The sequence below is a fragment of the Chlamydotis macqueenii genome, chromosome 1 (assembly GCF_036417535.1).
Source record: "Chlamydotis macqueenii isolate bChlMac1 chromosome 1, bChlMac1.mat, whole genome shotgun sequence".
In the NCBI taxonomy this organism is placed as follows: domain Eukaryota; kingdom Metazoa; phylum Chordata; class Aves; order Otidiformes; family Otididae; genus Chlamydotis; species Chlamydotis macqueenii.
In genome coordinates, this window is record NC_141556.1 from 18,780,609 (window position 1) to 18,808,496 (window position 27,888).

Genomic DNA, 27,888 nt, shown 5'->3' on the forward strand with positions numbered 1-27,888 from the left:
ATTTACACTCCGTTCACGTTTGGGTGGCTGATGCTACAAAGGATGGCCAGAGTGCTTTTTTTTTTAAAAAAAAAAAAAAAAAAGAAGATCCTGCAGAATTTGCACTCCACTAAGAAAGAGGTTGCTCTAAAGGTGCATACAGGTGAGTGGATAATTCATGCCGAATCCTGATGCCATTTTGTATCATCATTTTGTTTACCTGTTCAGATACAGTATGATGGCACAAACAGTATGAATTGTAAGAATTTCATCAGTTCCCTGGACTTACAGGTGTGTTTGATTATCAGCATCTATATGTAACACATCTGCTAGTGAACCAAAAGATGCAGGACCGACTTTATGTAATCTATTAATTACCGCTGATTATAATGGTAAATGGATTGTGTGACAAAAGCCATGAGAAAGCCTGGGAAATGTCTTTCATACCCAAACCCAGAGACCATTGAAATGGCTGTCTTGTTCATGATATCTCAGTTTTCTCTCTTCTTTGTCAGAGACGAATCAAGGGTGATGCTGTACATTTCTGCACTACCTGTGTCCTGGAAAAAGTGAGCTTTCTGTATTGACTTCCTAGCCTTTTCTGAGAAAAAGGAAAAAAAAAAACCAACAAGGGTGGCTTCATAGACTCTACTGTTTGGCAAAGTTAGAGGAAATGTGTGTACTTTTGAACGTTTTAACAACGTGTGCAAATTTTCCATGTTTTCAGAAAAATACTGGCAGTTTTGCCATTTATACCATGTATGAATTTAAGGTTGTACAATGGTAATGTGCAGAACTTCAGTGCAGTCTCACAGGTCTTGTTCTAGATGATTCATCTTTTCCAGCTGTTGGTTAAAGTAAGCAGATTCATCTGTTAACAGAAACCAAGAAACAATGAACTCCAAGGGGTTAGGTTCAATTTGCATAACACAATGAAATATAGTGTTGCTTTGAAAGGTATAAATTTTCCAGTTCAGGAGTATTTATACTGTATTTCCAACATGTTTATTTAATGCAGTTGTTTTCTTGTTACGTTGCATTCTGGTGATTTGCAGCCTTGGCCTGCGATGCAGGAGTGTGTACCGTCATGGACAGTAAAAGTAATGAGTCAAGGGGGATATAAACCTTAGAATTCCTTCCATCCCTGGTGTGTCTGTGCCCAAGGAATGTATTTGTGAGAAGCATATTTTGCTGTGTGTTCAAATACGTATACAGAACTCTTCTGAAGTATACAATACTTCATATTATCAACAATTGTGAGACTTAGTGGCACTTGGAAAGATAGTATTGATAGAAGTATGCTATAAGATGATATTATGTGGGAACTATAGTGGGAAACGTGTCTGAGACAGAAAGATGAAGCTGGGACAGGATAGGATAAACTGTGGATAAACTAATAATCTACGGGAGTGGAGCAGATGAGGAGTGGGGTAGTTATACAAGTAGTACATCAGCCTGAATGTCTCATCCTGTTGTGTTTTTTGTTTTTTTTTTTTCCTCCAGTTATAATAAATGAGTAGACATGGGCACGTTATCAGAAACTACCTGATCTTGGTTCTCACCTGCACTCACATGCCTGCATATTTTGTTCCTCAGTATGATGGAAACATCCATGTCTGGATAGATGGGATCAGGAAGGATCTTCTGCATACCCTTCTCTGTATCCAGTTAAGCATCCTGGATTATTTCTAGGTTGTTTCATATACGATCACAATACAAAAAAAAAAAAAAGATTTAAAGTAGAAATCATAAGCAACTCATGGCATGAGATAGATTTAGTTTTAACTATATTAACTACTCTAATTAGCTTTGTGTCTGCTCAGCCTGCTTTTACTGAAGGTAAGATGTCTTCTATTTATCATGGGAAAACAAGGAAGTAGATTTGCATTGTGTTAGGCTACGCCATAATAACAGCACATGTCATTTAATGTGTTGCAAATCCTCATGCTTGTTTCCTGCGATAACTTTTTCAGGAAACCGTATCCAAAGTGCACTGTAGATATTTTTTGAAGGAGATATAATTTCAAAAAAAACCAACCTGAAAGTTATTATACTTAAATTACTGATAGTTAATCCCTCCAAACTAATCTAAAATCTAGTAGCTCTGCTTACATATCTGGGATTTGGCCTCTTATGAGAAATTAAAACCCTAGCAAAATATATCATGTGCAAAATTTTCATGCCCCTCCCAATGAGACTGTTAGCTTTCGGAAAATATGCTGAAGTAATAAGGCGATCTAGAGAGTAATGAGCTATTCTCATAAAAAGACAGAAGCTTTAAATCTAAGCACAGATATATACCAGCCTACATTCTAGACATCTAATTTTTCAGTTTTCTGGGCTTAATTAACATTTCTGCCTCAATTTCCCCATTAAAAAATGAGAAGCTATAAAATGCTTACCTTTATAGTCATAGGGATGCTCTGTTGGTAATTAGATGCTGTCAGACAGAATTGCTGTAAATTACAGTAATTACTGTTCATTAATTAGTTCTGACAGTTTTATGTTTTATTGTAATGCACTGTCATAGTGCTATAGTGTTTAAATTGGATGCCCTTAAAATGAACATTCACATTAAAAAGGAGTGAAAGAGAACCTTTTATTGAAATTAAAAAAAGTTCCAAAGAAATACTTTATTATGATCTAATTTTGGCTATGGGATTCTGAAGCTGAAAAGTACTACATACTGGTAATTGCATGTATTATTATAATTTTAAAAGATATAAAAATATGCAAAAGACATTCAGTATTTAAATTGAACTGCTATTTTAGAGCAGAATTCAGTATTTATTTGTAGCAGTCTTTGTTGAGCCAGGTGTGTTTCCAGGGAATGTTTCATGCCAAAGAGAATTAAGGCAGGAAAGTTGACATTTCCCTCGGGAACAGAAGACTAAATACTAAATCTGAGTCTTCCACTGCTGGAAGTGAGGCTTCCTTTGACTCATACAGAACTGAAATATTGTACGTGTTGGTTTATTGTAGTACTACTAGCGTAATTTGCACTACTGCTATGTAGTGATGTTAATTACGCTATTGCTATGTAATAAGATAATTTCAGATAAATTATGTTATGATTTTGTCAGTGTTGCTGATCTGTAACCATGGAGAGAAAAGGATCTGTTGTTTCCATTCCTAAGTTGAGGCATGGTTGGCAGAATATATCCATTTCAAACATGCTAGGTAGAAAAGAACTGTGGAAGTGAAAATGAAATTAAATGAAATAAGGTTATAAATTAACAGGGTAGTTAGATGTGTGTGTTACATAATGAACAAAGCAAACAATGTAGCAAGTTATACAGTAGGTAAAAAGAGTTGTACCCATCTTCTGTCCATGGAATCTAGAGCGTCATATATGGGGGTTCATCTGTTCCAAGTCCACTGCTCTAACAGGGCCACCTACAGCAGGTTGTCCAGGACAATGTCCAGATGGCTTTTGAATATTTCCAAAGGTATCTATCTCCACAACTTCCTTGGGCAACATGTGTCAGTTCTCAGCCACCCTTACAGTGAAATAGTGTTTCCTGATGTCCAGACAGAATCTCCTGTGTTTGTGCCCACTGCATCTGGTCCTGTCACCGGGCACCACTGAGAAGAGCCCGGCTACATCCTCTTTGCACCCTTCCTTCAAGTATTGATATACACTGATGAGATCCTCCTGAGCCTTCTCTTCTCCAAGCTGGACAGTCTCAACTCTGTCAGCCTTTCCTTATAGGAGAGATGCTCCAGTCCCTAAGTCATCTTAGTTCTCTTTGCTGGATTCTGTCCAGTATGTCCATGTCTTGTACTGAGGAGCCCAGAACTGGACACAGTACTCCAAGTGTGGCCTCACCAGTGCTGAGTGAAAGGATCATGTCGCTCGATCTGCTGGCAACACTCCTCCTAATGCAGCCCAGCATACCATTAGCTGTCTTGGCTGCAAGGGCACATTGCTGGCTCATGGTCAGACTTGTCTACCAAGACCTCTAGGTCCTTTTCAGCCCAGCTGCTCTCCAGCTGGTTGACCCTCAGCATGTCCTGCTGGATGGTGCAGGACTTTGCTCTTCCATTTGTTGAATTTCTTGAGGTTCCTGTCAGCCCATTTCTCCAGCCTGTCAAAGTAAAAACTCACTAAAGTTACTGCAGTGAGAAGGAGAGCTGGAAGAAAGGTCAGTTCACTCTAAGAACAGTGAACTGGGATAGATTTATTTGCAAGCATCTCAAGTTTCACCCAGCAGTTCAGACTTTTCTGTGTTTTAAGAGTTATTTTGTTCTGGAGGTTTTATTATTCTAGTAAAACATACCTTCAGGGAATGAAAATCAAGTATCATTTGATGTGCTCACTTCAAGAAGACAAGGGAGACAAAGGTAATTCTACTTCAAGGGTCTGGTTGATTTGGGTCCCATAGAGCAGAAAGTTCCCACAAAAAGCAATGTATTGACACTGTGATTTCTTTAGACTGGAAGGAATTTAGGTTAAGCCTCTCTGTTGATAGTAGCTGTGGTATCATTTCAAGTAGGTGGAGCGCAGCGCATTTGGAGCCTTTTTGGATCAAAGCTCCCTTTAAGTTAAAACCAAGGTGGAAGCTGTGCAGGTCATGAAATCCTGGAGCCACGCTGTGACTGTACAGCACTGCTACCCAAACCAAATGCCACTTTTTGCTCTAATCTACTTTCTAAATTGATCAAAAGTTAAAGCATTGATTTGAGTGGAGGTAACTGTGGCTATGTGGATATGAAGTCCTAGCACAGTAAGACAAATGATAAAATACATTCTAGAATATTACTTTACTGTTCAATTCTCTAAAAGGAGCTGAGAATGGAGTCAAACTGCTGGACTGTCAGTATAATTCATAACTGGTAAACAATCTTCAACGGTCAATAGGGAAGGAATCCTGATAGCAACTTAGCTGCCTCAATCTTAGAAATGCATTCTCTCTTTTATCTAAATGAGCATCAGTATTTCATCAGTATTCCAGTCTCTCAGTGATGCGGTAGGTCAATTATATTTTTACATATTGCAAATTATTGGTAGTATTTTAAACTTTTACTATTTTTTTAAACAAAATAAAAGAAAAATTATATAATGGAAAGTAATTTTTCTCCACTGGAACTTGAGTTTTGGCCTTTTTTCTTTGTTTTCTTGTCAGTGTTTTGTTTTCCAAGCTGGTATGAACCTGCTATGCTAAAGATTATGCGTATCTCTTCTTAAACAGCTTCCCCAGAGCTTTGTTTTGATGTCAGATGATGAGATAAATTATTACTTCACTAGTTTTAAAAAGGAATGTGTTGCCTAATTTGAAAGTAAAATTATATTGAACAGTAATAAAATCAAATCCTTTTGGTAATCTGAGATTTTCTCAAAGGTTTATTTTCAGAGACTGCTTGAGAAAAAAATTGCACAGACTGATCTGTTTGAGTCTATGTAAAACAAAATTATTTTTGTTTATAGAATCTTCTATTTAAAGGCACCTGTTAAGTGAGATGGAAAGCATTTTTTATGTGTTTGTTTTTGTCTTTGTTGCTTTGAATTGCTTGCCTGTGTCACAGCAATGAATGACAGTTAAAATAGTTTCCTTTTGTGGGTATGTAAACAATGAGATTTTGCTATTTAATATTATCAGGCAGCCTTTACTTTGCTTTTATATCATTTTTTTGTCTTTAACAAATTAGACTTTTACCATAAATGCTATCTCAGCTACTGAATAAACTCAATGTTTTTCTTGTAGTTTACCTAATAGTTCTGATTATAACAGCCCTTTGCATTCAAAACCGTTTTCTGTTTTGTTTCTACAGTTATGGAAAAGGATAAACCATATTAGATGAAGATGATAGCAGTGACATACTTTGTTATAACAGCAACTGGAGTTGTTTATTTTGGAAGTAGTAGTCACAATACCTTCTTTCTTATAATTTTAGAATACCCAGGTAGAAGACTGTCTTCTCAGGCTATCAGTATGGTGTTTAGCAATTCTAAGAATTATGGAAGAAGATCAGGGACAGGTAGAAAGAATTCATGGGAGTGGAGGTTGAGCTTGGTTATTTTTACTGGATAATCCAATGGCAGCTTGGGACAAACAATGGTACATATTTAGATAAGTGATTCCAGTGGGCAAAAAGATAATTCCAGGTGATGAAATGCCTGTATCTTTAAAGTGCCAAAAGACCACTTGTACCAGTGATTATTCTGAGAGGACTGTCTGAATCAGTCCTGCTGAGATTCTTCCATCTTCTTTAAATTACTAAGGATTCATTGCACTGGAAAGAAACATATGAAAATGATTTTGAAAAGGTGTGGGGTGGCACATTTACTTCAATCTGTGTATCAAAACTAAATTAAGATAATGAGTTGAGTTCAATTTGCACATCTTTTGAGCTCGTTTAAATTGCTGTTTTTCAGCTAGTATACTACTCTCCACCTATTTTTTTTCCAAAATCTGTTGCATTTTTATGTAATAAAGGTGCTAGTGTTGATATAATGTATTTCCTCTATAAACACAAAAGTTGGAGACAACCAGAAACAATTTGAGATTAAAAATAATCATGCCATGTAATAAATGAAAAAAGTAATTAATTAGTAGGTCCTGACAAGTAAATGTAAATGGGAGATCCCATGAAAAAAAACTGTCTCTTTGATGGAAAACTATATTTTAATCTGTAGTGCCTAATATTCTTTGTTCTTAACTTAGAAGAAAATGTGAAGTCACTCACGGTGTTTGTGGATGATTCACAAACTAAAAGGAGGTAAAAAAAGCCTCAATGGCTACAGTAGTTCTAATGGCTTCACCTGTTCTGCTGTGCTAGATAACTTCATGTGACCCCTGTGCTGGCACTACATGCTAAAGGACCTATTTACATTCCTGCTGCAAGCCGTTGAGATGATCCCAGTCACTGTATGCTGCAAAGGAGAGCTTTCAAGAGTGATAGATACCCCATGATGCCATTGCTGCAGCAATTTCAACACAGACTTTCCAGAACTTGCCCCTCCACTAGCTCCCCCACGTCCTTCAAGCTCTCCCTGTCATGCCTCTGTGAAGACCTGATTTCTACCGTTGTTTACCAGTGCCTGCTGGCAGACCTAGGTGGGTAGGACCAGGCAGCACTGGGCAGTGGATCCACAGGGCATCTAATGTACGGACCAAATAAGGACCGTTTCTGGGAACTTTTATCTACTTTGTGTTGTATCAGCTTTGGTCAGTGCTGCTGGCTGTCAAAAGCTGTATTGTAGGTCCAACTGGCTTCTGGTTGCTGGCACCAGAAGCCAAGGTTGAGCAGGCACCATGTGCATCTGTTTTCTGTAGCTGCCAGGGAACAAGATGATGCTGTGGGAAATAGCAAACATACTGTGATGACCTTGTTATGCATGCTGACATGGGTGGTTGCTAGACAGATTTGAGTTGCCTGGGAAACCCCCATTTCAGCTCTCAACCTACAGTGTCAGGGCAAGAGCCCAAGTAAAGACTAGCATTTATAGAAGCTAAGCTAAGCTTCTGTAGAAGTGCTGGAAGGTGTGAGGCTGCTCTATTCTTAGTGATCATTATGGGCACTTCTTATAGCTGTGGCTCTAATTGCAGGCACACATGTAGTGCTTTTCCTGTGCAGCTTCTTGTGGTGTACCATGCAATATTGAGCTCTTACAACTAAAATTTTTACTACATCCTGCCTGTGAATAGATAGAACACGTGAAGTCATGAGGACATAGAGGAATAATACAGAAATGTGGTTGTGTGGGATCTACTGCATTGCACTGGAGGATTATGGCTCTGTGAACTCAAGCAGCTCTAGGAAGTCACATCTGAGCATGGGATGATCCAGAAAGTATGCAGCAGAGCTTGCTGTAAAGACTACCCAGACCAACTTCCTCGAGAATGCTTCAAAGGCCAAGACTGGGAATGATGAGGAAATTTATCTATGAATGCTGTGGGGGTGTTGTCAGAAGGTAGAGTGTATGTAGCCATCTGAACTGTATCTTTTAATATGTTGTGATGAGTTGACCCTGGCCAGTAACTTAAGTACCCCATCACCTGCTTGCTCACTGCCCCCCACCACCAGCTCCTGCAATGGGGTAGAGGAAAGAAGAGCAGAAGCAAGAAAAACTTGTGGGTCAAGATAAAGGCAGTTTATTAAGTGAAGGGAAGAAAAGGAGGGAGCAATGCAAAGGCAGTCACTCGCCACCTCACACAAGCAGACCGATGCCCAGCCAGCATGTCTGGCTTGGAACAACTATATCTGTTTTTTATTGATAAGCATGATGTTATATGGCATGCAATATCCCTTTGGTCAGATGGGATCAGCTGTCCTTGCTGTGTCCCCTTCCACCTCTTGCCCATCCCCTGCCTACTCATTGTGGGGGACAGAGTGAAAAACAGAGGAAGCCTTGAAGCTATGCAAGCACTGCTCAGCAATAGCTAAGGCACTACTGTGTTACCAATACTATTTTAGTAACAAATCTAAAGCACAGCACTTTGCCAGCTGCTATGAAGAAAGTTAACTCCAGCCCAGCCAGATTCAGTGCATATGCTGAAATGAAAGATATGGAAGATGGACAATGCTCATAAAGGTGAACATCTTACAGATAATAGCCTAAAAAAAAAGCTGTCTTGGGTGAAAATGGGAAAACCTACTGTTGCACATTTGGGACATGGAACAGATTTTAATAGACTAGTATGCCCAGTTCTGATGTTCACAATTCAAGAAAGATTGGAAAGAGTTCAGAGAACAGTTTTAGTGATGATGAAAGAAACATGCTTTGCTGTATGAGGCTCCAGAAGCTCAGTTTGTACTAATCTACAATCTGTGTTACTCGAGAGGAAATGCATTGATTAAGAGAATCGTAGAATCATAGAATCATATAATGGTTAGAGTTGGAAAGGACCTTCAAAGGTCATCTAGTCCAACCACCCTGCAAGGAGCAGGGACATCTCCAACTAGATCAGGTTGCTCAGAGCCTCATCCAACCTGGCCTTGAATGTTTCCAGAGATGGGGCATCCACCACCTCTCTGGGCAACTTGTTCCAGTTTTCTACAACTCGCATCGTAAAAAATTTTTTCCTAATATCTAATCTAAATCTACCTCCCTCTTTTTTTTAAACCATTACCCCTCATCTTATCACAACAGGCCCTACTGAACAGCCTCTCCCTGTCTTTCTTGTAGGCCCCTTTTAGGTACTGGAAGACCACTATAAGGTCTCCCTGAAGCCTTCTCTTCTCCAGGCTGAACAGCCTCAACTCTCTTAGCCTGTCCTCATAGGAGAGGTGCTCCAGCCCTCTCATCATCTTCGTGGCCCTCCTCTGGACCTTCTCCAACTGGTCCATGTCCTTCTTATGCTGGGAGCTCCAGTACTGGACACAGTACTCCAGGTGGGGTTTCACCAGGGCAGAATAGAAGGGGAGAATCACCTCCCTCGACCTGCTGGCCACACTCCTCTTGATGCAGCCCAGGATGCGGTTGGCCTTCTGGGCCGCAAGCGAGCATTGCCTGCTCACGTTGAGCTTCTCATCTACCAGCACTCCCAAGTCCTTCTCCTCAGGGCTGCTCTCAATCCATTCTCCGCCCAGCCTCTATTTGTGCCTGGGATTGCCACGACCCAGGTGCAGGACCTTGCACTTGGCCTGGGTGAACTTCATGAGGTTGGCATGGGGCCACCTCTCCAGCCTGTCAAGGTCCCTCTGGATGGTATCCCTCCCTTCTAGCATGTCGACGGCACCACACAGCTTGGTGTCATCGGTGAACTTGCTGAGGGTGCACTCTATCCCACTGTCCATGTCGCCGACAAAGATGTTGAACAGGGCCAGGCCCAGCATGGACCCCTGAGGGATGCCACTCGTGACTGGTCTCCACTTGGAGAGTGAAGAGAACTAGAAATCTCTTGAGGCCTCTTCCAGCCGTAACTCTGCAAAACTGATGAAAGGAACTAATCTTTTGACTTTGACTTAAAAAAGTTAAGAACAAGCAAATTTGCCAATTGCCATTGTCCTTTGGGACGTGTCACTGAAGTTCTGGTTTGAAAATTTTAAAGTCAGGATTTTCTGTTTGTTTTCCAAAACAATCTTCCTGTTCTACTACAGCTACTGCTAGCTGTGGTGGGCAGAGTGATGACTGCAGGGAGTGTCTATGGGTACCATTGTACAGGACGTCAGAATATCGAATTACAATGGATCTTGCTGGTCTTACAGTCTGTCATCCATAAAATAAATTAACAACTCCTGTGTTTTCCAGTTTCATATTTTTCTACTCAACTTGTATTGGTTTTGTATTCCCGTATATAAAAGTGGTTTATTTTTTTCTTTCTTAACCTAGTTAATTTCACACATTTTAATGATTGTGATTATTTACACAGTTTTGCATGCAATCGATTTCTGGTTTTATTTGTTGTAATAGGATCAACTGTTGCAGTTAAAACATGAACTGCAGGCTTGCATTTTCTCTCAAGTAACACAGATTTTTAATTTTCTAGTTTCTGAGAATAGCTATAATTTTGTTAATTGTAAGATGTTCATGTGTATGTGTAAACATAAAATCTTAGTGAATTGAAAGTCTCAATACTTAGTAAACACAAGCAGTTCTGGATTTAGCACTGATTTAAATGGATTTCTTGTGTTCAGTGGAATTATACTGGTTTATAACAGTTGAAAAAAAAAGGCACAAATAGTCTTTATATTGGTAACAATAGCCATTAAAGTCACATCTTTCTCTAGTAGCTTGCTAAAAGAAATTACAAGTGATGTAAAAGCAGAAATCTTAAAAACTGTTGTGGGAAGTTTGGAATTATACTTCAGTGATTCTTACTGTGGGATAGTCATGGAGAACTGCATTTCTGCTAAGCCACTGATGTTAAATCAGACTCAGTAAAAAAGTGAAGATATTTTTCCTAACCAGAGCTTATTTTATCCACTGTTATATTCAGACATTTCTCTTTACATGATCTTAAAAATTATCTTCCAAAATCCTTCTTCAAGGATTTCTCAGCCCACTGCTTTAACGAGTCAGTTTTATAATGACAGATTACTTATTTAGTTGACTGTCTAAGTTAAGGCAATAGCTAGTTTTACTATCTTTGACTGAAGCATGAATCCTGAAGTGCTTGAAAAAGTCTTCCAGTGATGTGTATCTCTGGCAACATACTTCACTGCAAGACAAACAGGCAGACTTGTCTTCCAGTGCCTAGATCACCTTACCAGAAAATTTTAAATCATATTTACATTTCACACCGTATCTTAAAGAAACTAAGTGATAGAGCCAGTATAGTCAGAGTATCTAGAGGAGGTTTTGAGTTCCAGGCCCCAGCTTCACAAACATCTGAGAAAGCATGAGCTCCTCTTATTCACGAAAGAGGAAGGAAGAGGTGCAGGCTTAGGAGATGTTCTAAATGCCAAAATTGCTATCCTGTCATTTATCTAATGTGTATGGTCCCTATGAAGCTATTGAGACAAGGTAGAGGCTACACATTTTCTGGGATAAATATACTACACATGCACTTACATGCGTGAATGTTTGCCAGGATCTATGCATGAACTGCATCAAAAATATATGAAATTATAGGATTAAAAGGAAAACAACATACTAAAGGATATAAGTGTGTTCCCAGAGAGTTGCTGAGGAGATACAATTCCTCAGTTTATAGGGTTTTTTTGTTTTTTTTTTTAACAGAATCAGAAAAAAAAAATAAATAGAGTTCCTTAAGGCAGTTCCTCTCTTTTAAATAACGTGGTAGACCACTAGCTCTCCAAGTGGGGTAAGATACTGGAGTAACCCAATACGAAGCTGGATGTTAAGATCCAGAATTTAAAAAAAAAAATTATTTTCTTATTCCCAGTGTTAACACTTTCCTTTATTAGAACACATGTGGTATTGTCTTTAAAATTATCCAGTATTAAGGATGGGTGCCAGAGAGCCTGAAGAGAGCAGTCATGCACTTTCTCCTGAAGCAATGAATCCAAATAGAATAGTCTGTGCAGACAGGGCTTTCAGGTACCTGAAACATGGGATATATTTCAGGAGGTGAATGTGATTTCTTTCAAAATTTGAGTTATTTTGAGAGCTGCTATGGTTGAGAGGATAGATGTTCAGAGAATTGTCTTGAAGTTAGTGTAATTAAACATGTATTTATTTACGGGGCTGGTCAGGAATGAGAATGCATTCGGCAACCTCATTTGGCATGTGGCCATGCTAAGGAAAGCGGTCAATGACCTAACTTAGACTGAAATAAATTTTCCGAAGAACTAAGGACAAGACTTAGCACCTTCCACTCTAAGTACAGGATTTGTTTCATTGACTTGCCTTCCCTCACTTATATATATGCACATTAAGAAAAACAACAACAAAATTTTGACCAAAACATTCACTGTATATACTTTTTGCCCCAGGGAGTGAGAGAGCCACATGACAAATGAGAGTCACATTGCTCATCCCCAACCAAGAGGCACTTGAGTTCAGCACGGCTGAGTTCTGTGTAAGAGGCTGAATGGGACAGAACAGCGTATTAGCAAGGCAGGCTTATTCATGAAAGATTTTGTATCGGCAGAAAGGGCAAAGAACATTGTGATGTAGGTATGACATACCTCTTCTCAGGCAGGCAGTGCTGTCTGTGAATAGAATACAGAATAGAATACAATAGAATCTTGCAGATTCTATTATGTAGCAAATTTTTGTTTCTATTTTAGACAAGGAAAGGTATACAGTATGGGCGATTTTCATATAATTTATAGAGGAAGGTGAAACAGGAAAAATTAAAGACAATTTTCTTTTTTAACAGCTTCATGATGCAGCTGTATGTTCATACATTTTTGTGAGGTATTAATGGCAAACACAGTAGTTAATGATATATACAGGCATAATGCAGAATTATATCTCAGGCAAAAGGATATGTGATTTATCATATTTGTTTTTCTGTGTCCTTAATTTTTCTGTGATTAATGTGTGATGCAAATGCAGTGCTTTCTGTATTACTATGGAAAAAATTTATGCTTTTTTTTCCCCCTCAAATTAGTGATGCAAAATCCTTTAAAAAAAAAAAAAAAGAGGCACTTTTAAATACAAATACATAAACATTTTTTAATGCTATCAATTTAGATCTATTATGACAAATTCTCCTTGGGATAATTTATGGTATTATGGCTTACGGTGCACCTCAGGGGATCAACAAAGAAGTTAATTGTTCCTCAGAGATGTACCATTTCCACCCTTTGCCCCTCAATCAACAGCTTGCAAAGCAGTAACTAGGAAAATGTGGAGAAATAAATCTAAGCATATTAAGTTATTTCTTCATGGAACACTTCTTGCTAGAACGTACGGAAATAGAGGTGGTGCACATTCTTACACATCCCTCTGGCTTCTCAGAGAGACCGGATCTTAGATTGGATAGATTCAGGTCTGATCCAGTATAATAATTTCTGTGTTGCTTACCCTTAGCCTTTGTTATTCTGGGTCAGTTGATCAACACATTAGGAGCTGTAACCAAGAGTCTATCCATGTTTTGACCAACTGGTAAGGAAAAGCTTAGCAGCAGGCTGTACTATGCCTGCTTATTCAGTGTGAAATAAAGGCACACAAGACCCTTTGAGGGGTCATTTCTTTTTTGTTTCTTGTTTTACCAGTGTTTGTTGTGCTAGTGGGAACTGGGGGTAAAAGATTCTAGGCAATGGTACAGCTGTTACTGAATGGTCAAGTTTATTAACATGTCACAGGGCTGTGTAGCTCAGGTATTTGGAAATACTGTGACTATCTGATACTGAGGTTCTTTTGGGAGCAGTTATATTCTCGTATCTATCCTGCATCTTTATATTACTGTAAAATGTCTTGATATTGCTTATATGCCATTACTGCAAATGAATTTATAGTCTGTGTTTTTCTGACCAACTCTGTGCTACTCACCTTTTTTTGCCTTGCGGAATTGCCTATGAATTATTATTATTAGGAGAAAGTATAAACCATTTCCATTTTATCTTGTTCTTCTCTAATTAATATGATTGTGATATCTACAGCATACTATTGAGGAACAATCTTACCTCATGGGTAACCTCAACATCCTTCTTAGTGCCAATGTGGCAACCTGATACAGTATTGGCGACAAAATCCACCAGTTTATAGCATGATGTAGCTGCAGGTTCTCCCTCCTTCTCACTTACTGCTCCATGTTAGCCATATTTTTAGGAAAATGACTGCTGTAAATGACTCAAGGGGGATTGCTGTCCTTTCCTTATTTTGTCAATTATACTTGTGCCAAACTTGAAAGTGTTTTTCCTATCCTTTACAGCAGGGGAAAATTAAGAAAAACATCCTGTGGAAGCACCCTGCCGTTTCCACACAAAATCCTGCATCTGGTTGTTAATATGCAATTCCCGATACCATGAACTTCCATAGAGGTCAGAGATGAGAAAGATCTTTTAGGTCACCTAGTCCTCCTCTCAGTTGTACATACAGTAGATTCACATAAGGCACAGTCATGTCCCCGCTGCACTGAAAGGGAGCATTCTTTTCACATGGCATGAGTGCTTCACTGATACTGGAAAGAAGAGAAAAGACCTTTTTCCTGTAAAGGGTGTGCGAGATGAAGTTGTAGCATGTTGGCATAAAAGGCTCTTTGTTAATTGCTATTGTGCTAATGGTGCTTTGAATATGAATGTTTTGTAAGCAAGGAACAGGCAATGATTCAGATGAGCAGTGCCACAAAGACAACTTAAGCCGAACTGGAAGTGAAAGAAAGTCTTTGGCATTTTGCAGTCTGTTTTTGAATGGGTTGCACAGATTCAAGTAGTCAAGACCATACCTAAAATAAACACAGTACTGAAGCTGTAGTGTCCGCTGCAAATTTGTAATTAAAAAAAAAGCATTCATATCACAGGTTGCAGTAAAACTGCTGGAGAATTTGCTGGCAAATTTGCATGTGTGTGTTATACATGGCTTTGTCACAAGTGAAACGCGGATGAGGCATACATTTTCCGCAGGCTGAAGTGCCTGCTAGTCCATCTGGTAGAAATCACCAGTCTCCATATTATCATACTATTATATCTGTTTTCATTAAATGATTCTCCCTTATCTTAAATATTTTACAGTTGGTGAACTTTGAAATCTTTGTAAGATACAGTTAAAATAGTTATCTTTTCGCTTGGCTAGCCAAAATTTAGGAATTTGCAGATTATTGTAGGATACAGAATATGCTGATAATGACATAAGGTATCTGAATAATCTTCTTTTTACTAACAAAAATATACATAATCCAATAGGATTGGATTCCTTTTGACCAAAGAGGAATTAAACAAATTCTGTCACCATTTTCCTCCCTCCTACCAGAAAGCCAATGCACTGACTAGCTCTCTCCTTGGATTTAATCTACATACTGCCAATTTTACAGATAAGGATACCTGATCTATCTTTAAACAAACTTGCTCAGGCATGGAAAGCTGTCTATAAAAGTAGCAGGTAATGTATATTGATGAAAAATGTGCTAACAAAGTGTGCCTCGAACTGTAAAAAGCAGAGTTAGTGAAGAGTGGCTAGTGTGTTGTAAATTCACTATTTAGCTTTCCAGCAGCGAGGCCATGTAAATATGCTCTAAACTTTTGAAACCAGAGTAAGTTATGAAAGTAGTTTTTCAGTTCAACAGTAGAAAGTGTGTACATTATTCTACAATTTAGTAAAAATTATTTCTGTTATTCCCATGTGACTACAGTGGTTAGACAGGATCGGAGATAAAACATTGCAGAGAAGTGGTGACAGCAACTTTTATTGCTAATACAGTAGTTGCATAGGTGCATGCATACACACATGCTTATATAATTATGCATACAGGGATAATTTAAAGGGCCATTTTTAAATCTGCTATGTGACAGTACAGCAAATTTGTGAAGTTTCCCTGGGAAGACCTCTTGAAGATTATTTTATTTTGGTGTATTTAAAAAGTTGTGACTGTATGAACATTTAAGTAGTTCAATATTGTACTTAAGAGAGGCATAGAGAACTATTATTTGCGGTTTCTTAGTCTGCAAGGGGCTGTTTCCAAGCTGCAGACTCAGTCAAGCAGTGCTTTGTTGAGAGGAACCCTCAAGAAACCCATTGCAAGTTTTGCTTGAGTCAGCACTGCAAACTCGTACTGTTTATGTTGTTACACAATATAACTACTCCCAATAAGGCTTACCCGTTGCTTCTGTAAAGCAAGAGTTGGTTGAGAAAGCTCTTTTGCAGACAGTTACTGTTAAAAGAAAACAATTAAATTCCTACAGGTGGAGTATTCTAACTTTCTTTCATCAGCATCTTTAAAAACTCAGATTAAGACACTGAACAAGCTAAGTTTGTGAGATTTTAAAATCTTGTTTGCATCCAGTGTTGATATGCAGTTTGTTTTATTTTGCTTAAGATGCTTTTCAATATTAAAAAAAAAATCAACAGCAAGAGATTTAAAATTTAAATGATCAACCTTAGCAACACCGAGTGTTTTGTCGGGCACATGGCCTTATAGCTGACGGCAGACCACTCAATCTGGGAAGAGGGAGTGTGCTCCTGTGAGAGTTCGATAGGAGTCCTGTAGCAATAGTATAAGAATCTGTAGAACTAAGGAGTTTTGCCTTTGCTGTTGAATTGCATAAACAGCCTTAAGGGGTTGTAGAAAAGTAAGTATTCTCTGATAGTCAGTACTGGATGTCTTTCTAAAAGGTACATTGTATATAAACCAGAAATGGTTGAGATTATTACAGAAATTACTAGATTAAATTGTATGGCCTTCATAAAGCTGGACATCAGATTAAATTAGTGTAACTAGTTGTTTCTCTCCCTAAAATATATGACTCTATCATGTTTCCTGTAAAGGAGTGTGGCAGTAAAAACACGGACTCCGTGGATGGTGTTCCAGAGACCTTTATTGTTAGTCAACATTAGTCTTTTATAGTCTATCAAAGTTACACGCGAAGTGCACACAGTTAATCATCTAATTTGATTGGTAGCAATATACTGTTCACGCGCCTTATGCTTCATTTGGATTGGTTATAGTTTTTTGGTTGTCTTTACTATTTTTGCCTTTGGTATTTCCTTATCTTGTTCTAGTTGCTGTTTTTTGTTATTGAGCAAGTGGTGTTCAAGGACATAGCCCAAATTCGTCAATGTCAAACAGCTGTGCTGCACTCTCTGCCTCCGCAAAGGAGTGCAATACAAAAAAGTAGTTTTAACTCTCAACGACCTGTCCTAGTCAACTGCTTTGTGCCTGGTCATCTGATTTGTAACAATGTGAGCAGTTGCTGCAGAACCACAAGTGCTTATGGCACCTTATTTTCAGAGTTCACGGTCTGAAAAAGTAAATCTGTGCTATTACTGTGTCCTTTAGCCCAACCAGTCTGCACTGTATTGCTTTTGGCAGGGACAGGACTCCTGCTTCCAGACACAGTGGTCATAGCATATGAGCACATCCATTGCCTGCCCTAGGAAAAAGGTAGCAATTCCCCCTTTTTCACTCTATGACCAATCCCTCTAGTCCAATTTCATCAAGATATTTTTTTAAATTTCAAGTTTATTCTTTTCTGAGGATGAAGGAGACAGAGAGACTGTTGGCCTTTAAAATAACTTCTGGTGCTGTTCATAGTTTTGCTGGATGTGTTCCAATAAATAAAATTTTGCCTGTTAGGTGAAGAAAGACTATCCCTTCTAATCAGTGACTATTTCTGTTATAGAGCTCCTTCTGAACTGTAGTGTTTTTACTTCAGAAAACATCTGAAGAATTTTTATGAAGTAGAATCTGATGAATCTTTGAAAATCAATTCCTCTGCATTACATACACAAGGTAAAAAAATCCTCACATTAGCTGAGTTTTGGAGATGAATTGCATTATTCATCTTTTTAAAATATCTATCTCCTTATGTTATGTGCAATAGTATAAAAATAAATTAAAAATTAAAACCTTACATAAATATAAAGCAGTCATTTGTCATTTTTTAAATTTTTAACTAATACTGAGGTATAAACAGAGAAAACTTTGCTAAGTTTTCAGACCAATAATTGCCCAAATTAAATACAAAAAGGAGGATAAACGTTTCATATCATAGAAGTTTTGAGTAAGGAACATCGATATTCTATGTATAAATGAGAAGCTACATTAAAATGTTAATTTGTCTTCATCTGTCAGTCAGAAACCATGTTCTGCATAGTCATGGCTTCAGACTGTCAGACTGCTGTCTGACAAGATGTGTGGTTGACTGTGCAGTCGAGATAACATCCACCTGTAACAGGCTTTCCCGAGGACTGTGTACCACTTCCGTGCATATATAAACTAGCATCTTTGCTGTATTTAAACACATTTGTTCCTCTGTTGGTCGAACACTGGCTAATGAAAGCAGAAATAATGAGGAAAGGACAGTTTCCAAGCTGTCTAAAGGTCAACATTGTAGTTGATTATGGCAAGTTTCCTGGGGCATTGACATAGTAATATTTATGAACACAAGTTTCAAAAGAATCGTTATATTAATTGTATTCTCACTGTGAAAGGTGATATCATATAGTTGTCTTCTTTTTTTCTTTATTTCCACCAGTTTTATTCATTTTATTTTTTTTTTGTATGTTACGTTGAAATCTCTAGCATAACCATAGCCTACTTTTACTATTTGATCAAAACAAAATGTCACAGGCTAACCCCAAAGAACATGTAGTTTACGATAACGCAACATCTAGTCATGTGGAATAGGGGGAAATCACGGAAGGTATGGGATAAGTACAACCTCGTTGCTGAGTATCTTTTTCTAGTACTTTTAATTGTTCTCATACGGCAGCTATTTGTCTCCTGTGCTAGTCATCGAGCTCATTTCAACTCCATTTGCTTGCATGTTCAGTTCTTACAGATGTGACAAAAGGAGAGCAAAGTTTCCTATTGCTGTAGTTGTTGACAAAGGAAACTCACTGTGCTATGTCACCACCATGTCATAGCAGCAGTGTATATGCTGACACGGGACTTGGAAAGTACCAAAAGCAATGAGGGTCAGAGCAGAACCACTAGGCTAAATGCCTGTCCTTTGAATGCCCGTGGAGAACATTATCTAAAATTCTCAGAAATAGCTTTAAAAAGATTAAATAACTGATTTCAGTTCTCATGCACATGGAGTCTCAGGTTTTGATTCTCACTGCTTTGTCCATGCAGAAGCAGTTGTCAAATTGAGTTGTTTATTTTTTTCCTTTTAGTTTTTTTCCCCTTATTGACCATGTGCAGACTTTGTTAAACATACCTAGTATGAGTACATGAGCGTTCCAGAGCTAAAGTCCCAAGGAAGACCTTGATCCTTGGCTATCGTTTTAGCATGTGTTTCGTGAGTACAGAGTCAGATATTGTTCGGTCAGATGTGAAGCTGCAGATAGAGTGAATTGTCCAAGAGTTCTTTGTCACCCAGATCCCTAGCTTTGTAAGGTTGATTTAGAACCTTGCAAGGTTGTAAGATCCATTGAAAGGTTGATTTAGAAACTTCCTTCCACCCTTCCTTCACTCGCTTTCTACTACCAGCCTCATAATCTTTCATTCCCAGCTTCTTTCCATGGTACTAATCACTCTCTACCGTGTAACCTAGAGCATATTTTATTCCTACTGTGGCTTCCTCCTTTAAATTCCTGCTTTCTTGTCTCCTCAGTGGTTGCCGTGATTGTGTACATGCTTCATAGCTAGGAGTTCTTGAGGTCCTTCTCCCTCTTCCTCAGCTGCCCAGCCTTCCCTGCATAACATGGGGATGGTCATGATTATCGGCCCAGTTCTTTCACATTCTTCTTTTAACTACAATAAATCTAGTCTTCCACTGCAGTACTCTGCTGATATCAGGAGAACTGAAATTGGTGTACTCCAGAGGGAAAAAAAAAACGATTCTGGTCTTTAGCCTTCATTTACCTGCATTGTCCTACTGACCACCAAACAAGTTGTGCAAGTTTTTGGCCTTACCTATCTGCTTCAGTAGCTACTACATTTATAGCTGGGCTTTGTCCTCTTTTTCCTTCCTTTCTTGCCTAATTCTTTATTTTCTTCTTTTTTTTCTGTTATCTGTTTTCTTGATACTTTCCATTATATCCCTCCCTTGTTTCTATCCTTTACTGTTGTCTTCAGATTCTTTTCTTTGTGTCTGAAATTGCTGTCCCTCTCCAGTTAAATTTGCTGTTCTCAGTGTGCTGGCAGTGAAGTGAAATGTGTTGAAAAGCTGATCTCTGAAGGGTTCTTTGCTGGCATATCACAGATCAGGTTTTTAGTAATTCTTACTTTGCTTCCAGCACACTAATTGAATACAGCAGAGCAGAACAGCAGGGGACAGGAACAGAAGACACTGTGTCCTGACAAAGGGTTTCTCTAGGGGTAGGTGTTCAATTAGTATCTCTTATTAGATGGTGAACGCTAACTGCCCACAGACAATGAAGCACTAGATCATTCACAGATTGAAAAGCAGTGAATATGTACATCTGTGGATATTCAGGCAAGTGCTGAAATCCTGGGCAAAGTTGTGGACCAGGTTGCCTATTTCAAGCCTTGGCATTTTAATAATAGCTAGAAACCACCAACTTAGAAGACACTAGGAGCACATGTATTGTACCTAAACAAAATTCAATGTGTAGATTTTATCTCTGTTTCTTGTTTGTTATGACTGTCAGGGTGCTTCTTGTGACCGTGTGAGATTTGGTAAATGATACTGGATTTATTTTTTTTTCCTTTTTCTGTTAAACTGCTGCTGTTAAACTGCTGCTTACTTTATAAGCAGCTGAGAAATATGTGTTATATTTGTTGTATTACTTTTCCATGTAAACGATTGAAGTAATTGCAAGTGAAAGGCTAAGGAGAACAAATGCAGAGATGTATTATGATCTCAAATAAGAGCAATTATAAATAGAAGAAAACTGGCCCTTGAAAATTAAAATGGAAACAGAGGTAAGTTGATTGTGAAGCTGGTTTGTAGGACACTTTCCATTTTAGGATAGTGCTTCTGTCATACAAATACTTGAACATCTGGATGTAAACAAATCTAAGATACCTATCACTAGATCACAGAGTCAGATAGTGTTAAGGATTTCAAAGAACTGGAAAGAGAGAGGCTAGGTAAATACAAACTTGTTTCTACACTGCAAAAAGATCAGGTGTCTTCTGCGTTTACTCTCATATGCTTATTTTCATTGTTTGTTTTTTTGTTTATTGCTTGGGGCATTGTAATGAGGAAATTCTATTTGGAGACACAAACAGGAAAGAAGATAAGAGCTGTTGAATTTCATGAGAGTGCTCCTAGAATTTGCATTCTACTTCACCTTTTGTTTGCTTAATTGATTTTGTTGGCTTATTTGTAAGGGTTTTTTTTATCCCCTGTCTTGTGTTCTGGGGATTTATTGTGTATTAATAAAAATTTCTGATTTGTGGAATACCTTTGAACTTTCTCCCTCCTAAGCTGTCAGTATATATTTATTTTAGAGTCTTATGAAGATTCAGCAAAACATTAGGTACCTTCTTAGATTTAAACAGATGCCTGGATGCCTTGCTAAATGCAGTATTTTTAAAGTTAAACCTATGCTGCCGTGGTTTACTAAGTTCATTCCTATATTCACACAGCTTCATCCAGCAACCTCTTACGCCACAGCTGAATTCCTAGGGACCATTCATGCAACTGGCAGGAGTGCCCCTTAGGCAGTCCTAGTTTGGGATGATATAGACGACTGCATAATTTGGAGATCATCTCCTGAATATTATCCTGCTCCTCCCAAATATACCTTGTGCATGGTGCAATCTGCACTGTTTATGGTAAACCAAGATTTTAATCCTTTTTCGGGTCAATATTGGAGGTCTCTTCTCAATCCTCATGTCACAGTAAAATTTCTCCCTTACTACAACTTGGAGTGATCTGCAGGAAAAGCCTCTGACTGTCATTCAGTCTTTTACTCTTCATCCACTTACGTGGTCTCAATTTGTAGCCTCTCTGCAGCCTGCAGGAGATCACTTTTTTCCATATATTTCTCAACTTCAGCTCAAGTATTCCTCCCAATCTTGACAGCAAGACCTAAATGATAAAATGTGTGTCTAGACATTGCTATATTGCTGTTCTTAGAACTACATAGTCTTTGGTCTAGATGCCCTATAAATAATTGAGACGAGCTAACTCTTTGTGAATTAACACTGCTTCCAATTTTTTAAGTGGAGCAGAATGACTGCTGTAAAAGGTATCCAAGGTTTGTGATGTTTCCTTGTTGTATAGTAAAATAGATTAATGTTTGGAGCTTATACACTCTTACAGTCAAATTGCTGCTCTAAAGACAGCTCATGATTGCAATGTCTTACTAAAGTACAGTGATTCAGTTTGTGTTTCTGCTGGCCTCTTTCCTGCTACTGCAATTTAACTGATACATGTTTTTAAAAGCCTATTACTTTGCATTTTTGTTGCTTTTTAATTTCTTGTATAGATGCTCTCTTTCTGAAGGAACATCAGACAGAAGAAGGTCTCCAGGCTAGCGACCACTAAGAATTCAGAGGTTTTGTGTACAGCTCTGCCACAAATTTCTTGTGTGACCTTGGTCAGGTCAATTAGCCTCTGTGCAAAATGTGGACAATGAACAGGATTTACCAGTCATAGGTAAAACTAGCTAAACTTAATAAGTTCTGCAAAGTGTTTTGAGATCTTTGATGGGTAGACAGTGTATATGTGCTGAGTCAGGCAGAGGAGAGAAATGATTGGAGCAAAAGGCTACAGCTGAAAAAAATGGAAGAAGATAAAAGGAAAAATATGAAGTAAAGGGAACATAGAGGCTGGGAGAGGAGTAGGATGAAACCAGTTGGGATCAGTTGGAGGTGATTAATAATAAAAGAAGTGGATCCTGTTCAGAGTTAGTAGGGCAAGAGAGGAACACTAGGATAAATGTGTTTGTCTAGCTACATCTAAACTGATGAATCGATAGGCATTTCTGAACTTTGGGAATCAGTTATGCTGATCAGCTGTCTTCAAAGTTCAAGGAAAACAATAGTGAAGTAATATATGAAAATCAAAAAAGAAATATTTTCTCCAAAGCATACTTTACATCTTGCATTAAGTACTACAAGTTATCATTGAAAAAAAAATAATGTGAAGGAGAAAATCTCTCTATAAGAAGTATAGGTGACCTAAACTCTCATATAAGAAGCTTATTTCAAAACAGTATATTCTGCTTGGGCTTAGGAGAAATTTTCCCTACTCCCCATTACAGAGAATCTTCCATTCACTCCTTCAGCCCTCTGGAATTGACTGATAAACATCAACTAAACCATCTTTTTTTTACTTTTTTTTAGGTTCTTGTGCCATGGTTTTCATTATAATTTTTAAATATTTGTTTCACACACTACTTTTTATGCATAGGAGCACGATATATTCTGAAATAGTAAGTCTCGGTATCCAAATGCTATTTTAACTAATATTCTTATTTGATGAAAAAGTTATATACATTTTTACTTTTATTTCCGTGTTCATTCTCCAACATTAAAAAAAAACCTGACTGTAACAATCTAAATGTTTTAGTCTAACATATTTTATGTCTGTAAGTTTTTGCATTTACTGCTACTGAATAAGACTTATCTCACTCTTTTGCTATCAAAAAAAGTTCATGATTTTTAGTTATGAGACTGACTGGCGATCAGCAATGGATAACTGCCTGAATGTAGAGTGAATGTGTGAAAAAAAATATAGAAAATAAAGCTGACTTTCTATAGGAAAACAGATCTATAATTTTAAACCAGGTGAGAAGCTTAGTGACAAAACACACCTAGTTGCAGTATTTAGCAGAAAATAATCTGTGGTGTTCGGAAACACCACTCAGTTAAGCAGTCGTAGATTGGACGATACTGATCATGACTAAGGACTTTTAGTTATTTATTTTCACTGATAACTGGAAATCCATTGCAAATTGCTCTATCTTACAAAATAATTAGGAACACTTTGGTGGATAGCTTGGCGTCATGTTGATATAACCTCTGCCTGCCTGCAATACCTCAGAACTGTTTGTATGAAAAATCCTTGGATAGACTCCATTTGATCTCCAGTTCCAAGGGTATTGCTTGGGAAAGCAATTCTGCCCTGTGCTGGGCACCGTCAGTTCCTATTAACTTCCCTTTAAGTGAAGGGGCAGAGCCCTTGTGTGGAGATGCACAGTGGTGTCAGCTCAGGTTCTCCAGATGAAATTCAGTTCTTTGCGGAAGGTCTGCACAAAGCCTATGTATCATTTAAGTGCCACTTAATTCTTTATAATGGAGCGTGGAGTGGGTTTGAAGACTCTGATAGGCTTTTTGCTGTCTTGTCTGCAGAGGGCTGAATTTCACCCCCGGTGAATACAGACAATAAAAAGGCAACTATACTGCCTCAGGAAATACGCTGTATTCCTTTGCTTTGACTAGTCTAACTCAGTTTCAATTACTGATAGAAGTTCTTGATATTATGCTGATAAAATCATTGTATACTTTGGTCCCGGTGTTATATATGTAGCTTCACTGTGATACTATGCTGTAATGGGCAAACTGAAAAGTGAAAATGCAAAAATAGAGGTAATCCCACAGGCACGAATATGGCCTCCCTTTTGCCACTATGACTGCAGGAGTTTCACAGGCCCGCATGTCTGCATAGACTCCAGTTTCTACCTGAGTGTGAGGGTGCCCACCCGGCCTGCTTTTGGCTAAATGGCCCAGAAAACAAGGCCTGTTCAGATGGGAATGGGAGAGCCTGTGTGCTTGTGAGGCTTTGGAAACAAAGCGAGGGTCAGCTTGAAAAGCTGGATAGAACAACTGTAAAGATCTGTAAGGAGGGAGAGACTCAGGATTGGGGAAGCGGGGCTGGGGTCAGCAGGGTGCCTGGAGCACCCGCGTCGGCCCAAGGGGTGCAAGGGAGCACTCACATAGCTGGGAGGGGATGTGGGGAGAGTGAGGTGCATGTGTGTGTGTGTGTGTCAGAAGTGTTTGGGCTCAGTTCTGAGGGGGTGTTTAGGAAGCATTTATGAATATTTTGTGTCTAGTTCTATGGTTTACTGGTTTGTGGCGCTGGTATTGATCCTGCACTGCTGCTGGTCCTGTGTCATTAATAAATTAATAAACCATTTTGACACTAATTTGCTTTAATCTATGTGAGCTGAGTAGTTTTCCCCTACAAAAAGAAGTTGTTTCAATTCTCAAGGACTAAATGCATGCAGTAGTCTATACATTTAACACAGAAATGGTTTAGACTTTATGTTCTGTAAAATGCTCCTGGTATGTTCTAAATTTGTGTGGATATAGCCAATATCCAGAGCAAGGACTCCATGTATTTGTGATGTTACCAGTAGCTGCTTCCTGAGATAGCAACCAAACTAACACTAAGAGTAATTCACAGAGGAGAGAATATTTTTTTGAAGATTAGTTCAAATTATGTTTTCAGGAAGACCTCCCACCTGAGATAGTAGAGGCAATCTAGTATATATTTTTTAGTTTAACTGACTATTCAGCCTTTCAGCGGTCCTTCATATCACTGAAACATTGATAGAAATAGCCATTTTGATATGTGAATTGCAAAAGATATGCATGCAAATGAGTGAGGTTTGGTGTTAACATTTTACTGAGCTTTTTCTGTAAAACCTGCATCTGGATTCATGCCTTTGCTTAGGAAGGATGGGGCTATTATCTGTTACACAGAAGATGTTAGCCTTGAAAATTGATATGATCTAGTTCTCAGTAGGGCGGTACCTATGGACCCCAAGCACAATCCAGATTTCTGTATATTATGTGCTATAAAAACTTAGTAGATTTGCTTCAAAAAATTGTAGTTATGAAAATTATTTGGGAATCATTCCTCCAGCACTATATATATTGCCTAATGAACAGTGCAAATTCCTATACAGATGTTTGGGAGCTACAGTGTTTTTTATAATGAAAATCTTAATATGAATTTCAAATTGAGCTTCCACTGAAAGAAATCAGTGTTCGTTATATTGCTAGAGCTTACCAACAATTGTATCGGGACTGAGGACACAAGCTGTTTCATGTCAAAATATTGGAAAGAATTTTATTAAAAGACTTTAAATTACACTTCTGGGTTTTTTTTACCATGATCCAGTGGCATTGGGAATTGTAGTCTTAAGTAGTTCCAGACAGAGGAAGTCAGGGACATAGGGAGGCTGAATCACACATTCAAGTGAGCATAAAGAGCTGCAGCTACCACTGACTATAAATGCTTGCTTTTAAGCTCTTTGGACCCAAAATTAATTTGGAGCATCATAAGTTTCTTTTATGCTTATCTTCCTAAGTATTTCTCCTGTAGTTCTCTTTGTGTTGAACTCATGACTGTTGAAAGATGTATTGCGTGTATTGGTGTCACACATCACCATAGAGGAAGACATGATCTGTCTCCCTGTATGTGAAACTTGTTCTGCAGTTGAATCCTAGCACACTTACATACAAACTGAGGTGGTGAAGCTCTCTTACAGTCTAGCCCAGGATTGCTGAGATGATCTCTGAAGGAACTAAGGACCATTTTCTGTTGACTGTGAGCCTTACAGCCTGAGCAAAAGATAGATTGTTGGGGGCCCTTACCTTGTTTAGTGTGAGTAGATGGCACCATGCAAGTGAGTGCATCTCTGCATATGTATTTTATAAAAAGTATCCCAAGTTAACACTCCACCCTGCAATTTTACCTACAGGAGGAGAGTGAAAGAATAACCAAATATTAGATATTAGTCATATTGCTTAATATTCTATGTGAAGGAACTCAGATACTACAGAGGTCAACTCAAAGAAATAGTATTATAATCCAGAAAGAAGTCTACAGGAATTAAAGCCCATTTTCTCCCTTCCTTGAAGAAAAATGTCTCCCTACACCTCCTCTGCATCTACTTTAATGCAATCAGAGCTCTGTTATTCCAAGACTAGTTGCTGTTTGTGACCTTCAGGAAATATTGCAGAACCAGCTTACTAGAGATGCAAGCATTAAAAGGTGCAACAAAGCAGACAACACATCGCCTTTCAGACAGTTAGGGACCTTCCTGACTAGACTTCCTTCCCCTCGTACTAATAAGGTAATAGAGTGTTTGTTCTAGTCTTTTCCCTCTGTTTATTGTCTCCTTCCCCATGATTTCCCAACCTTTACTTCGTTCAACGCTTATCCTTCTCATGCTCCTAACTATGCCCCTGCCCCTGCCATTGCAAGTATCACAGAATTTCAAAATTGCTGTCATTATGTTCACCCTTTACTTATTTATTATGTCTTTTCTCTCCACCATGTCTCATGTCTATTTAGACTGTAAGCACTTCAGGATAAGGAGTGTCTGCTCAGGTTTATACAGAGGCTAACACAATGGATCCCAGTTGTAGGTCACTTTTTTGGCTACCACAGTGATTAGTTACGATAGTAAGTCTTCAGTTGTTAGCCCTCCAACAATATTTCCTTGACTGTAAGAAGCATGGAATTAGAGAATTACCTAACTTCTATGTTCTTTCAATTTACAACAGGACTGTCTTTTGTTTTGTTGTTAATTTTTAAGTTCTATTTTTGTTATGAAATCTGTTGGCACAGCAGGTGGTGTAAATAATTTTGTAAATTGCCTAGGGCTTTCTACATCATAACCTATGGCTGCATTATCAGATGATGAAAATAGACAACTCAAATGAGAAAGTGTTTAGAAATAAGTGAAATGTGAATTCTCCTGCCAATTGTTTTTTGGTTGTTTTTTTTTTTTCTTCCTTTCTGTTCCATAGCACGAATTATCAAAACAAAACAGTGGTGTGAAATGCTTCCATGTTTAGAAGGAGAAGGCTGTGATTTGCTAATCAATAAATCAGGCTGGACCTGTACGCAACCAGGAGGACGGATAAAGACAACCACGGTAGGTCACTTCTCTGTTCTATATTTCTTCAGTTTCTCATTCACTTTAGTTTATTGAAAAACAAAGAGTGAGATTTCTAATTGGGTTTTTTTTGGCACAGATATGCAAAAACTGTTGTTTCGTAATTAACCTATGTGCCCAAG

At 38.3% G+C, this 27,888-nt stretch overlaps 1 protein-coding gene across 4 annotated transcripts in view; it reads left to right on the forward strand.

Moving 5' to 3' along the window:
* Window positions 1–27,888, forward strand: part of TAFA5 (TAFA chemokine like family member 5) — a 432,621-nt gene that overhangs the window by 326,412 nt on the left and 78,321 nt on the right. For all 4 annotated transcript variants that reach the window (XR_015257553.1, XM_086739967.1, XM_086739966.1 and 1 more), the window contains exon 3: window positions 27,618–27,745. Coding sequence is in view for 3 of the 4 variants with exons in the window: in XM_086739967.1 (XP_086596093.1) it covers window positions 27,618–27,745 (128 nt within the window). In the remaining variant the exon portion in view is untranslated. The remainder of the gene's footprint in view (window positions 1–27,617; window positions 27,746–27,888) is intronic.